The 12,337-nt window shown below is 39.9% G+C and overlaps 1 protein-coding gene across 4 annotated transcripts in view; it reads right to left on the bottom strand.

Moving 5' to 3' along the window:
- CRIM1 (cysteine rich transmembrane BMP regulator 1) overlaps nt 1–12,337 on the bottom strand; it is a 1,688,666-nt gene that overhangs the window by 6,061 nt on the left and 1,670,268 nt on the right. For all 4 annotated transcript variants that reach the window (XM_073627709.1, XM_073627706.1, XM_073627710.1 and 1 more), the window contains 3 exons: nt 11,478–11,672; nt 8,791–8,910; nt 5,133–5,320 (listed from right to left, as the gene is read on the bottom strand). In XM_073627709.1, coding sequence (XP_073483810.1) covers nt 5,133–5,320; nt 8,791–8,910; nt 11,478–11,672 — 503 coding nt within the window. The remainder of the gene's footprint in view (nt 1–5,132; nt 5,321–8,790; nt 8,911–11,477; nt 11,673–12,337) is intronic.

Below are 12,337 nucleotides of genomic sequence, written 5' to 3' on the forward strand. Positions count from 1 at the left end.
GATGCTATTAACTGGTACACCTCATGCAATCTGTATGCATGCAATACATTATCTTGACTGCACCAGGATCACCATTCAGCAAATGTATATTTGACAGAAGCTGTACATGTCAAACCTACTTCCACTAACATGTAGCATATCTTGATATTGCACTGCAGCTCAACTTTATCCAGATAGAAAAAGCAGATGACCATACATGGTGGCTAGTGGCTACAAGTTAGTGCAGTTAATAGATTTGTTTTGTTTAACTAAATCTGTGTTAAGATTCAATTCTATCATTAGACATATTTTGACAGACAAACTAAGCTTTACAAACTGGAAGTTGCAATTTGAATGCCTTTTAAGAATGCATTTTTATACATAAACATTTCATCCATGTGCATTACTGTACCTGTATAAAAGGGTTAAGTGCACAGGAAAAATGCAAATGTTCTCTTGGAATACCTAAATCTTGCATTCCCTTGTGGAATGTTCTGAATGTGATTGTGTGAGCAGACATGCAAAGCAAGCGATATTGCCTTGGGCTGAAATTCAAATATTCACGATATTACTTTTCTGGTTTAGTGCTTTAACTTGCTTCTCTTCTGCAAGGCATGACAGCATGCTATGTACAGCTATCTCATATAGAGAAACATGCAAGTGTATCACAGGATTTGGGGGCTAATTTCTAAAGAGAAAAAAAAAATGAATTTTCGAGTGGCAAAATAGCATACAGCAAATTCAAAGATAATCATAATAACAAGTAGAAACAATGTAGAATTCTACCTGCAGCATTATTATGCTGAATAATATATGAGTTCAATTTGTATTATGTGTCAATTTGTGTTGGTCTATCACATAAAAATACATTTCCTTTTTTGGTTGTAAAAATGTGAAAAATTTCAAGGGATGTGAATACTTTTTCAAGGCACTGTACTTATTTTACTCACTGAACTGCAACTCAATTTATAACATTTGTATCGTGTTATTTCTGGATTTTTGTTTGATATTCTGTCTCTATCATTTAACCACCATGTCAGTGTTAAACTGACATTTTACAAGTGTTAACAACCTGTTAAAACCGCTCCACAAATGCCTATTTTTTTTTTTTTTTTTACATTTTAAAGAGAAGTGACATTATAGGAAATAAACTATTTGAGGTGTGGCTTGTCGTGCTGAATGTTTCCTGTGCATACTCCATTAGCAGCAGCTAATGTTTATCTCATGTTTGGTCTCCTGCAGACGATGCTGATGTGTGAGCAATTGGCTAAGCAGAGGAAGTGGAGAAGGGCATTCAGGCGCTATTGGGTACATCCAATTGTCTCTCAGAGATATTCCAAAGGATACTTTCATGCCCTGTATCATGATTTTCACACCTACCCTCAGAAGTTGATGTCAGCTATCTTCAAGCTGCACAAACAGGAAGCACATAGAAGGAAGTGACTGCAGAATACTCTATGCTCTCCTCTATCATTACAGGGCATTGTGAGACATTATATTGCTCCTGAATTATTTTTTTTTTTCCAAGACTCGATTTAATGCACCGCAAATGCGCCGCAAACGGCTGCCAGTGCGTTTGTGAAGTGTTACTATAGACTTGAATGCGAGGTGTTGAAAGGCTTCAAACTTCTAAAGAGTTGACATGAGGCTTTAATTTTGAAGCAAAGCGACGCAACACTAAGGCTTCATGTTTTGATAATGGGAACAGCATTGTGCGCCGTTCATAGTATCATTTGCATGGGCGTTTGAGGAGCGTTAAAAGCACCCCCTAAACGTCTGCTTTCAATGCCAGTGTGAACTTAGCCTTACTGTGAAAAAGTCTTTCCATATGTGAAGGTTAAATCTATTTTCTTCTAAAGTAACCAGTGCCCACTTGTCCTCTGCAATGACCTTTAAGTGAATATCTAACCAAGTTCACTATTTGGACACCTTATGTATTTACTGTGTACATGGTCATCATATCCCTCTATAATTGCCTCTTCTCATGAAAGAATAAATCCGTTCAGCTAATCTTTCCTCATAGCGGAGTTCATTCATGCCTCTTATTAATTTAGTTGCCCTTCTTTGCATTTTATTCAAGTCCCCAATATAATTTTTGTGAACTGGTGCCCAAATCTGAACAGCACATTCTAGATGAGGTCTTACTAATGATTTGTACAGGAGCAAACTACGTCTCTCTCTCTGGATTCTATGCCACTTTTAATACAAGAAAGTATTTTGCTAGCTTTAGAAACTGCAGCTTGGCATGTATGATCTACCAGAACTGCACCAGCTGTTCTCCTCCTAGTATGTATGCATGTTATAGTCTCCAAGTTACTAACACTCCACGGACATCACTGGAATCAGTCCAGGCAGTGCATCATCCGACTTAGGAAGTCTGGATCCGCCAGCTGCCTGGACTGATGGCAGTCTCAGCCTCTCAGCAAGCCGCTGAGAGGCTGAGATGGCCGCTCCCCGCCCCTCCACAGCTCAGCGCTCCAATGAGCATGGAGGAGCAGAGCATGAGAGATGGTGACAGGCAGCAGCTCTCCGCTTGGGGAGGTGAGAGAGCCAAGCCATGTTCGTGGCTCAGTTCTCAGTGAAGAGGCGGCGGGGAACAGATGCAGCATCTGTATGATGCTGTATTCACCTAGGTAAGTATGAATAAGCAAAAAACAACAACCCATACTTCTCTTTTAAACCACAAATGCCACATAGCTCCCCAATTAAATAGTGTATTGAGGTTGGTTTGTAAATTGGAGATATCCTGTAAAGATGTTATTTCACTAGATAGCTTGATGTCATCTGCAAACACTGAAATTGTACTTTTAATCCCAAACTTTATGTCAATTGAAAATAGGTAAACAAGTAACGGTCTCTTACTCTTTTGCTCCATGTCCCAAGTAGCTTATGGGATTAGGTCACAATGGGAGGCAAATATGGGTGCAATAGATGACGAGGAATAGAGTGAGGCCCTGGACACATGTAAGGTAGTGTCACCCAAGCGATCAGACCGCCTTACCCAACTTTACTTTGTACATCGATCTTATCTTACACCCCTTAAACTGGCTCAATATAAAAGGAGACAAAGTACCACATGTCCTATGTGTTCCCCTTGATGCGGGTCATTCTATCACTTGCTCTGGAACTGTCAGATAATACAGAGTTTCTGGTTGCAAGTTATTAAATTCCTTTATGATACCATGGGTTCTCCATTAACCTTACACCCCAAGCAGTGTCTGCTAGAAATATTTTCTGAACCAGATTTAGACAAATGCACTAAGGTCTTCTTGCATTAAACTTTGTTCTCTGCCAGAAAAGTGATTGCCAGACAATGGATAAGGTCCAAACCTCCTCAACTTACCAGCTGGATGCTTGAAATAAACAATACTTTGCCATATAAAAAATCCTTATATATTCATAGAGGATTCCCATCCAAATATATCATATGGGACCAATGGCTACAAGCATTTGAAACATGTATGTAAACATAATGTGTACTTTGGGAGATCTTACTGGTCTTTTACCAATATCATTTAAGAGTATTTGTTGATGATGTTATACTTTTATACACGCAGTTTATACATGCCATAATATATAACACAATATAATACCCTTATAATTTCCTTTATTATGTTTGTTTTGTGACTTGTTACACTTGAGGACAAACTCCAATATATGCTTTTAATGTAACTGTATCTTTGTTACTTTGTACCCTGTACATCTACTGTAATCCTATATTTGTACCTACTTTAATAAAAGTTACTGTTTGAAAGTACAGAAAAAAAAGTAAGGGTCCCAATGCTGAACTTTGGGGTACACCACTAATAAACTTAGACCATTTAGAGTATGAATTATTAATCAATACTCTCTGAATACGGTCCCTTAGCCAGTTTTCTATCCATTTACAAACCAAATTTTCTAAGCCTATAGACTTTAATTCATACATGTGGTTCTACACATCAATTAAAATCAGGCTGCAATGTGTATACAGCAGTGTCCCATGGAGTTCTCTCTGCTTATAAAAATTGTGAAAATGCATGTTGTTATTGAAAAGAGACATGCTACAGTATGTCTCTTCTGTAACAAAACACAATGAAACAAAACAAGCTGCCTGATTACAATCTTCTGCTGAATGTACACTGAGCTGCGCATGTGTAGCTCAGCATACATTCTTGGCATGGTGCCAGTGTGCTGGGATAAATGACTCCTATGTGCATGCACAGAAGTCCCATCATCCCTGCCAGCCCATCAAGAAGCTCATTTCCCTGCACCTGGAAGAAGTCCGAAGATCAAGGTCAGTGAGGGATCCAACATTCTCATTGCTGGAATTGAGGTGAGTATTCCGTAGTCTTTAGTTCCACTTTAATGGAGCAGAGAGAGTTCCATGATTGGAAGACACATGACCGGATTTTCCTCCCAAGTTGTTTGGCTTCTCAAAACAACTTTCATTCAGTTCTGTTATGTTTCTTTAAGACTCTGAAGCCAGTGGAGCACAGAACATACTTTTTAGTAAACCACATTGTTGCGCTGTATAAATATGCATGTTTTTTAAAGCTTTAAGGAAAAAAAGAAATACAAAACAAATGTATAAATCTGTGATGTGTCCACACTGATGCTTTTAAAATAACCCCTTGCAAATAGCAATAGTGTGCAGCAGAATCAGCCAATCAGATTTTAATGAAATTTTGGAATGGATAATAACAGTTTTATGTTTACTTTTGCCTCATTTGGTATGATTACTAATACTAAATTGCAGTGACAATAAAGTACTCTGTTCCCTATAAGTACCCACTATCAACCCCTAGTGCCTGGAGTATACTGGTACCATGTGAACTTTACTGGAAGCGTTTAGCATACAAATCGGATGCTTGGTTAAGCTATTCTATATGAGCAGTTAGATGGGATGCAGAGAAACTTTAGTTAGGTTTAGAGTTTACCACACACGCAGCACAGTTACCTATATTTGTGCCTGTTTTCTATTACATATAGGATAGTTACATTAGGAAATATGGGAAAATTAAGCAGACATGATTTTTTGACCCTTGTGATAGCTAACTAGAGAAAAATACAAAGAAAGTAAGAAAAACAGATTAATAGAAAAATTACAAATGCATACATATATACAAACAATTTAAATATTCTCTCACATATATATAGCAGGAATTTTATACCTTGGTAGGAGTGCGGTAACAAGGTACTGGAATCCATTGCTTTTTCTGGTTGATGAGAAGGAGGACTATGATGATCACAAGTGCTGTCATTATAGGGACTGCCACCCATGCAACTGAATGAAGAGACGCATCTTCACTGGGCCGAGGTCTGTCGCCTTCCCTGTAGTTAACTTTAAGATGACCCATTTCTACAAGAATGAAAAAAAACCATCTAATTGCAGCAATACTTAGAAGAGGTTGCAGCATGTAAAAGAAATGTTATGCTAAAGCTCATTTCCACCTAATGTGAACTCCTCCCACCTCCACCTTCAATAACCCTTTCCTGCTCAACATTCCCAGCATTATCTGTTTAAATCGCTGCATGTATACTTTTTCTCAAGGTTCAGTTGGTCATGTGGCTTCACTGGTTCTCCTCTTCTTCCTCCAGCACTGGGCAGGTCCTGAATGCTGCAATGAACAGTTCCATTCAATGAAGAGTCACCATCATATGCAGGATTCTCCTGTACATCTAGGGCAGCTTGATAATGCACCCCTAGATACAATGGCGGTGCGTCCATTAGGGGCTCCCTCTCTCCAGTAACCCCCTCTGTGTACTATGGATAGATTCATGCATTGCATGAATCTATCCACGGCCGCTGTAGCCACCCCCATTCAGGCGTCCGGCCCCTTTTCGGGCCCCGGACGCCTGAATTACAGCGGCGGGGGGGTGTTTTTGAAGCACCTGATTAGAATCATAGGCTCTAATAGGCTTCAAAAAAGGTGCACTGCTAGAGCAAACCATTGCGCTTGCAGTGCACCCAGGTGTGTTAGCAAAGCAAATCAATATTTGCTTTGCTAATACTGGGCACCTGATTGACTGAAGATAAAAGTGATCCCATTGGCCGCCATGCAGAACAGGAAGAAGACATACATGGAGGAGTCCTGCATCCATCACCCTGCTAGCCGTCCCACAGCTCGCCACCTGACCTGCTGCCTGACCCACACCACGATGGGGTAAATACCGAGCAGACAGCGGGGCATAGTGGCTGCATATTATGGGCACAAAGGCTGCAATTGATGGAGCACAGTTGGCTGCATTTGTGAGGCACAGTGACTGCATATTATGGGCACAGTGGCTGCAATTGATGGGGCACAGTTGGCTGCACGATAGGCAGAGTGGCTGCATATGATGGGCACAGTGGGTGCATATGATGGGCACAGTGTCTGCATATGATGGGCACAGCGTCCGCATATGATGGGCACAGTGGCTGCAATTGATGTTTTTGTTTCAGAATTTTTCAGTTAGTTTGCACCCCCCCCAAAAAGCACCAGCCGCCATTGCCTAGACACCTTGGGCTCAAAAGAGGTGAATTGAATGATGCTTGGCCAGTATAGTCTAAGTATAGGTGGGTGTCATTTAACCTGGAGATGAGTGGTGAGTCTGTGGGGGACAGTGCTGGAGATAGAACAAGTATTGCAAAATCCTAAAACGCTAGCTAGAATTGGACTTTAATGGAACAGAGGTTGCTATTGGGATGTACTGAAAAAGCCACTTAAAACTTTTCCTTGAATCTTCAGCATTCAATATCTTCAATATTTGTTGGATGCACAATGAAATCTAACTTATGAGTCTTTGAGAATAAATTCCTTAAGACCCCTTTCACACTAGGGTGCTTTTCAGGCATTTTAGTGCTAAAAATAGCACCTGAATAGCGCCTCTCAAGCCACCCCAGTGTGAAAGCTCGAGTGCTTTCACACTGGGGCGATGCGCTTGCAGGACAGGAAAAAAGTCCTGCAAGCAGCATCTTTGGGGCGGTGCATACACTCTACTGCCCATTGAAATTAATGGGCAGTGCTGCTGAAGCACCTGCAAAGCGATTAGGCAGCGCTGCAAAACGGGCGCTATTAACCCTTTCCTCGGCCGCTAGTGGGGGTTAAAAGTGCCCCACTAGCGGCCAAAAAGCACTGCTATAACAGTGGTAAAGCGCAGCTAAAACTAGTGGCACTTTACGGCGAACGCCCGCACAGCCCCAGTGTGAAAGGGGTCTTACAGTACAACCAGCTAAAGAGGTAAATTGGAACTTGAATAGTACATTGTGCACAATTACCATACTCCTCAGTGTTGATTCCAAACACCTCTTGCTAAGCTATCCTACAGTATAATGGATCAAATTCACAGTCTCTTCCATGACTCAAGCTAATTTCCTGCCCTGAGAACCTGGGCATTTTCCCCACTAATTTCTTGGGCACTGGTCCTCTCACTGCCCCTACGAGTTCTACTGCCTTTGAGACAGGACCCAGCCACTTAAACTGTCACCTCCACCAATGCATGCAAGCAGTACAGTGGACACAGGAGGAAGGACCCCCAGAAGTAAATAGAAGAGAGAAGGTTTGTGACCATGGCTTCAAGTAAGTGAAAGGGCATTTATTTTTTTGTTTTTCATACTAGCAATTACAGTAGGATTGCTTGTATACTGGAGTTGGGCTTTAAAGCTCTTTTTTATAATGAGCGAGGTATAGACTGAAGAGAAGGAGACACAATTTTGCCTATTTTACAGAGAATTAGTAAGACCTCATCGTAAACGTGTTTAGTTTCATTTTGGATACCAGTTAACTAAAACATTGTTGCATAACTAGAAAGGGTACAAAGCAGGTCAACTAAATTAACCAGTTAAAGTATTAATGCATTTATATGCTCTTTCAAAAAGGTAGTAAAAAAGCATCTTGCTTACTCAAGAAACTGGTGATTGGTATTGTGCGCTTCTATTAAGTCTTTGATCAACTAGCATGTCTAGATCCTTCTACATCACTGATTCACCCAGTTTTTCTCCCCCTAATTTGTATGATGCATTTATGTTTTTAGACTTCATATCTGTACATTCAACACCACTAAACCTCATTTAATACGTAGTTGCTCATTCAAGCAGTGTATCCAAGTCAACTTGAGACATCCTATAAGGACTGTATTTTACTGCACAGCTTTGTGTTTCTGTGCAAATACAGAAATGCTAAGCTTCAGAAATGTCACAGGTTCCCATTAAGCTAGTCCATGGCAAATCTGGGGGGGGGAGCCGCACCAACATCGCGTGTGTTGGTACAGTGATCTATCAGGTTTTTTTGCTGGGTTGAATGAAAAAACATAGAAACAAACTTGCAGCGTGTATCGGGTTTAAGGAAGATCATCTTAGCTATATAATTGCTGCCTATGCTGTGGAGTTATATTGACTGTGTTTTTGTGTAATCCATACCAGTTGGTGATTTGAACTGGACAATAGATTAGACAAATACATGGATTTGATAATACATGTTTGTTTCAATAGAATCATTTCTGTATCAGGCAGGGTTAACATGATGTGCAGAGAGTCTCGCAGCAGCGGTCCGGTGTGCCCCTGTTCCAGAGGCGATTCATGTCCAAATTTTTGCCTGAAATTCGGGCCTGAAACAGAGAAAAAGACGCACAGGACACTTCTGCTGTGCGCTCCAGGGCCGCGGCTGCCCCCTTCTGCTGTGCGCTCCGTGGCCGTCCCCGAGATCTGCATCCAATTCGCATAAGTATGAACCCAGCCTGAGACTGAGAATAGCAAATACTGTATACATCTTATGTAGTAAACACAAATGTCCAATAAATAACTATTAAATATACAGAAACTGTTGGTGGTAGATACCATATTGTACTGACCTCTATGGTGGAGAATATCATTCTCACTGGGTGTTGGCCATTGAGAGCTATCATGTTCATTTTTTCCTCTGTGATTTGTCTTCTCAATAGGGATGTTAGTAGGTTCTGGAATATACATCTCTGCAAAACACGGATTTCATTTATGGATCTATTTGTTTTTCATGTAGCCGTCAGCAAATTTCAATGCCATCATGACTGGAGGCATTTTTTGTTTGTATGCAAGCCAAACTTTGTTATTTACACACAAGTTGAAATGTATTTACAGTAAAGTGTACAGTATTATGTTTGTATAATTATTAATAGCAGTAGTATTATCCACTGATATATTGTTTTATTTTTCAGCAAGCAGGTTGTAAAGTTGATCATATACCTTGCAACCTCTCTATTTATTAAATTTTAAGAAAAATATATTTTTATATTTATTATGTTAAGTGTAGCCAACTTACTGATTTTGCCTGAAAACTGGGCACAATAAGGTGTTAGAACATACCTGGCTGATATCCCACAGTGCACAAACCTCAGTGTCTAAAAACTCTATCGATGTACCATTGTATAGAAATGTTCCTTGGCCTATCAGCTGGCTTTAGGGTGCATTGATACACATGTTTGAAAAGGTAAAAGATGATGTCTATAGCATAATAATGTAAAACATTTCATTAAACATTTTAGTTTAAAGGAGAAGTCCAGCCAAAGGCTCATTTGTCTGGGCTTCTCCCATGGATCACAGGAGTGCATTTCGTTTTTCACTCCTATGACCCATTTTCAGCAGAGAACGGACTGAAGTCTGCTCTCTGCTGACGTCACAGGAATAAGTAAAGGCACCACATAACCAGGACAATAAAGTCTGGATCCACCAGGTGCCTGGACTGACACCTGTCTCAGCCTCTCAGCGAGCTGCTGAGAGGCTGAGACAGTCGTTCCCCGCCCCTCCACAGCTCAGCACTCCAGTGAGCATGGAGGAGCAGAGCTGAGAGCTGCTGATTGATAGTCAGCAGCTCTCTGCTTGGGAGCTGTGGGAACCGAGCCATCGGCGATGTTCGATCACTCGGTTCTCAGTGTAGAGGCGCTGGGGACAGATGCAGTATCGGACCGATGCTGCATCCAATTAGATAAGTATGAATATGGAAAAAACCCCAAACCTTTAATTCTCTTTTAAAGCAGTACAAATTCACTTTAAGAGCTCTTTCACACGGGCAGACCAACCAGGTCCACCTGTCTGTTTTTTAGGCGGATGTAAATGCACGTGTTCGATGACACCTGCCAAAAACGGATCGATCCTATGCACTAAAAACAGACAGATGGGGGATCTATTCCCGTTTACATGTGACTCTGTGTCTGCTCTGCATAAGCGGAGTAGACACGGACCTGTCATCCACCTGCACAGCACCGAGCAGGCGGATTCGCTGGTGTGAAAGAGCCCCAACAGGTTTTAGAACTTTTTGGAGTCATTACTGAATGGTTAAGCTATGTACACAATATAGTGAAACCACAAATATTTTTAGTGAATGTAGTGGCTAAAACAACTATTATGATCCCACTTGGCTAAAACAACTATTATGATCCCACTTGGCTATCTTGAAAAGAAGAAGCAGGGTATCAACTACAATGCACTGCGTTTATACACTTCTTTTTCACCATTATAGAATACAATTGTAAACATAGTTAGATCCTCAGTTGATCTCAACTTCTCAGTAAAAGCATCTTAGTGTTTTCACTACTTTAAGTCTGTAATGTGAAGATGATTAAGTGGAGCAAAATTATAGTCATAGTGATACATTTTCATACTTAAAGGAAAAAATGACAGCTCTTGGGGAACGAAGATCCAGTTGCTATGTGTGAAAACATGCTGTAAAGAAGGAATGCTTCAAAAAATAATTCCAAAAGTTTAAAATAAAAATAAATAAAATGTTAAAAATGCATACCAAAATGTTAAAAATGCATACCTTTAAAAAAAAAAAAAAATTAATAAAAAAATGTTGACTTCTCAATCTAGACAAATTGTGATTTTTGGAATCTCTGTCAATGTGTTTGCATGTGTAGCTCCAAGGAATGACTTCTGTTAGTTCTGAGCCAACAGTTGGTCTGGACATTTTAAAGTCTTAAAAGGTAGGTAAGCTCAAAGTATTTAGTGCCTGTGGCATTCAGCCAACCCATGGCATTGTTGGTCCTCTGCCCAGATGATTTGTTTGTACGTCTGCAGAGAAGCCTAAAACCAGCACATCTGGAAAAACTCACCTGCTACAAAATTTCTGCTTGGGAGATACCTTGGTGATGCAGGATGAACACATTGTGTCTTCTTGCTCTGCTTACTTTTTGCATGGCATGAGATTTGTTTGTTATGTTTTATATCCTTCAAATGGCTGCTTATGATTAATTTAGAGACTAAGTTTGCCTTTAACCACTTGACCCCTGGAAGATTTAACCCCTACTTCATGATCAGGCCATTTTTGCGATATGACACTGCATTACTTTAACTGACAATTGCGTGGTCGTGTAATACTGTACCCAAATTAAATTAATGTAATTTTTTCACACCAGTAGAGCTTTCTTTTGGTGGTATTTGATCACCACTGTGTTTTGTATTGGTTGTGGCGTACACAAAATGAGAATTGTAAAATCAGAAATAATTTTACATAATGTGACATGGCATACAGAAAAGACTTATTCAGAGTTAAATATATTGTTACCTGGACACATGGGACAACAGCTTCCTTCAACATTAATTGGCTCCACACATGGTAAAGGTGGGCAACTAACTGTAGAGCAAAGTGTTTGTCCTTGTAAGCAATAGCAATGTGTACAACTGTCAATGTCCCATCGTTCCTCATCAGCATATGTCTTGCCATTGAAGTGACAGACCACCTTCTTTGGAATTGTATCCTCTGTGAACATAAATTAAATATATTAGCCACAATTGAGCTTATGAATTAGTTATATATTGGGGTTTCTGTAAAAAAAAAAAAAAAAAAAAATTATATATATATATATATATATTTATATATATAATTGTTTCCAAACAAATAGATGGGAATGTGAGTTCTTACAAAACACTATTGTTACAGGCAAACTAACCCACCGTTTCAGATATGTAGCGCAGAAGCGTATATATTCATATTTTCCAGAGTTGGCAGGTGAAATGTGGGATTCTTAATGTCTTAGAACAATGAACACCAAACATCATTAAACATACAATAGGTCGTTTTACAATGCAAGAAACATTCAAGGGTTGTAGCAGACCCATCTTGCACAACTCCCTCAACAAAGCTGACCTATTGCCAACCCAATATAGTTACATTTATAATTCTTAAGGCCAATTTCAATTTATGAAATACTGTATATTACCTGCAAATTGCAAGTATTTGTTTATGAAATCACCTCCCCCCATTGACATGCAATTTAAGCAAATAGGGAAAAGACTGTGGCTACTGTTCTTGTGAGAATGATTGAGGTATCAAATACATTCCCACGTATGATATCTGTATTTACAGACAATGTAGCAGGAGTTAGTGTGCATATAATGTTTTATGAATCCTCCTTAACACCAGCT

The sequence above is a fragment of the Aquarana catesbeiana genome, linkage group LG04 (assembly GCF_042186555.1).
Source record: "Aquarana catesbeiana isolate 2022-GZ linkage group LG04, ASM4218655v1, whole genome shotgun sequence".
Classification (NCBI taxonomy): domain Eukaryota; kingdom Metazoa; phylum Chordata; class Amphibia; order Anura; family Ranidae; genus Aquarana; species Aquarana catesbeiana.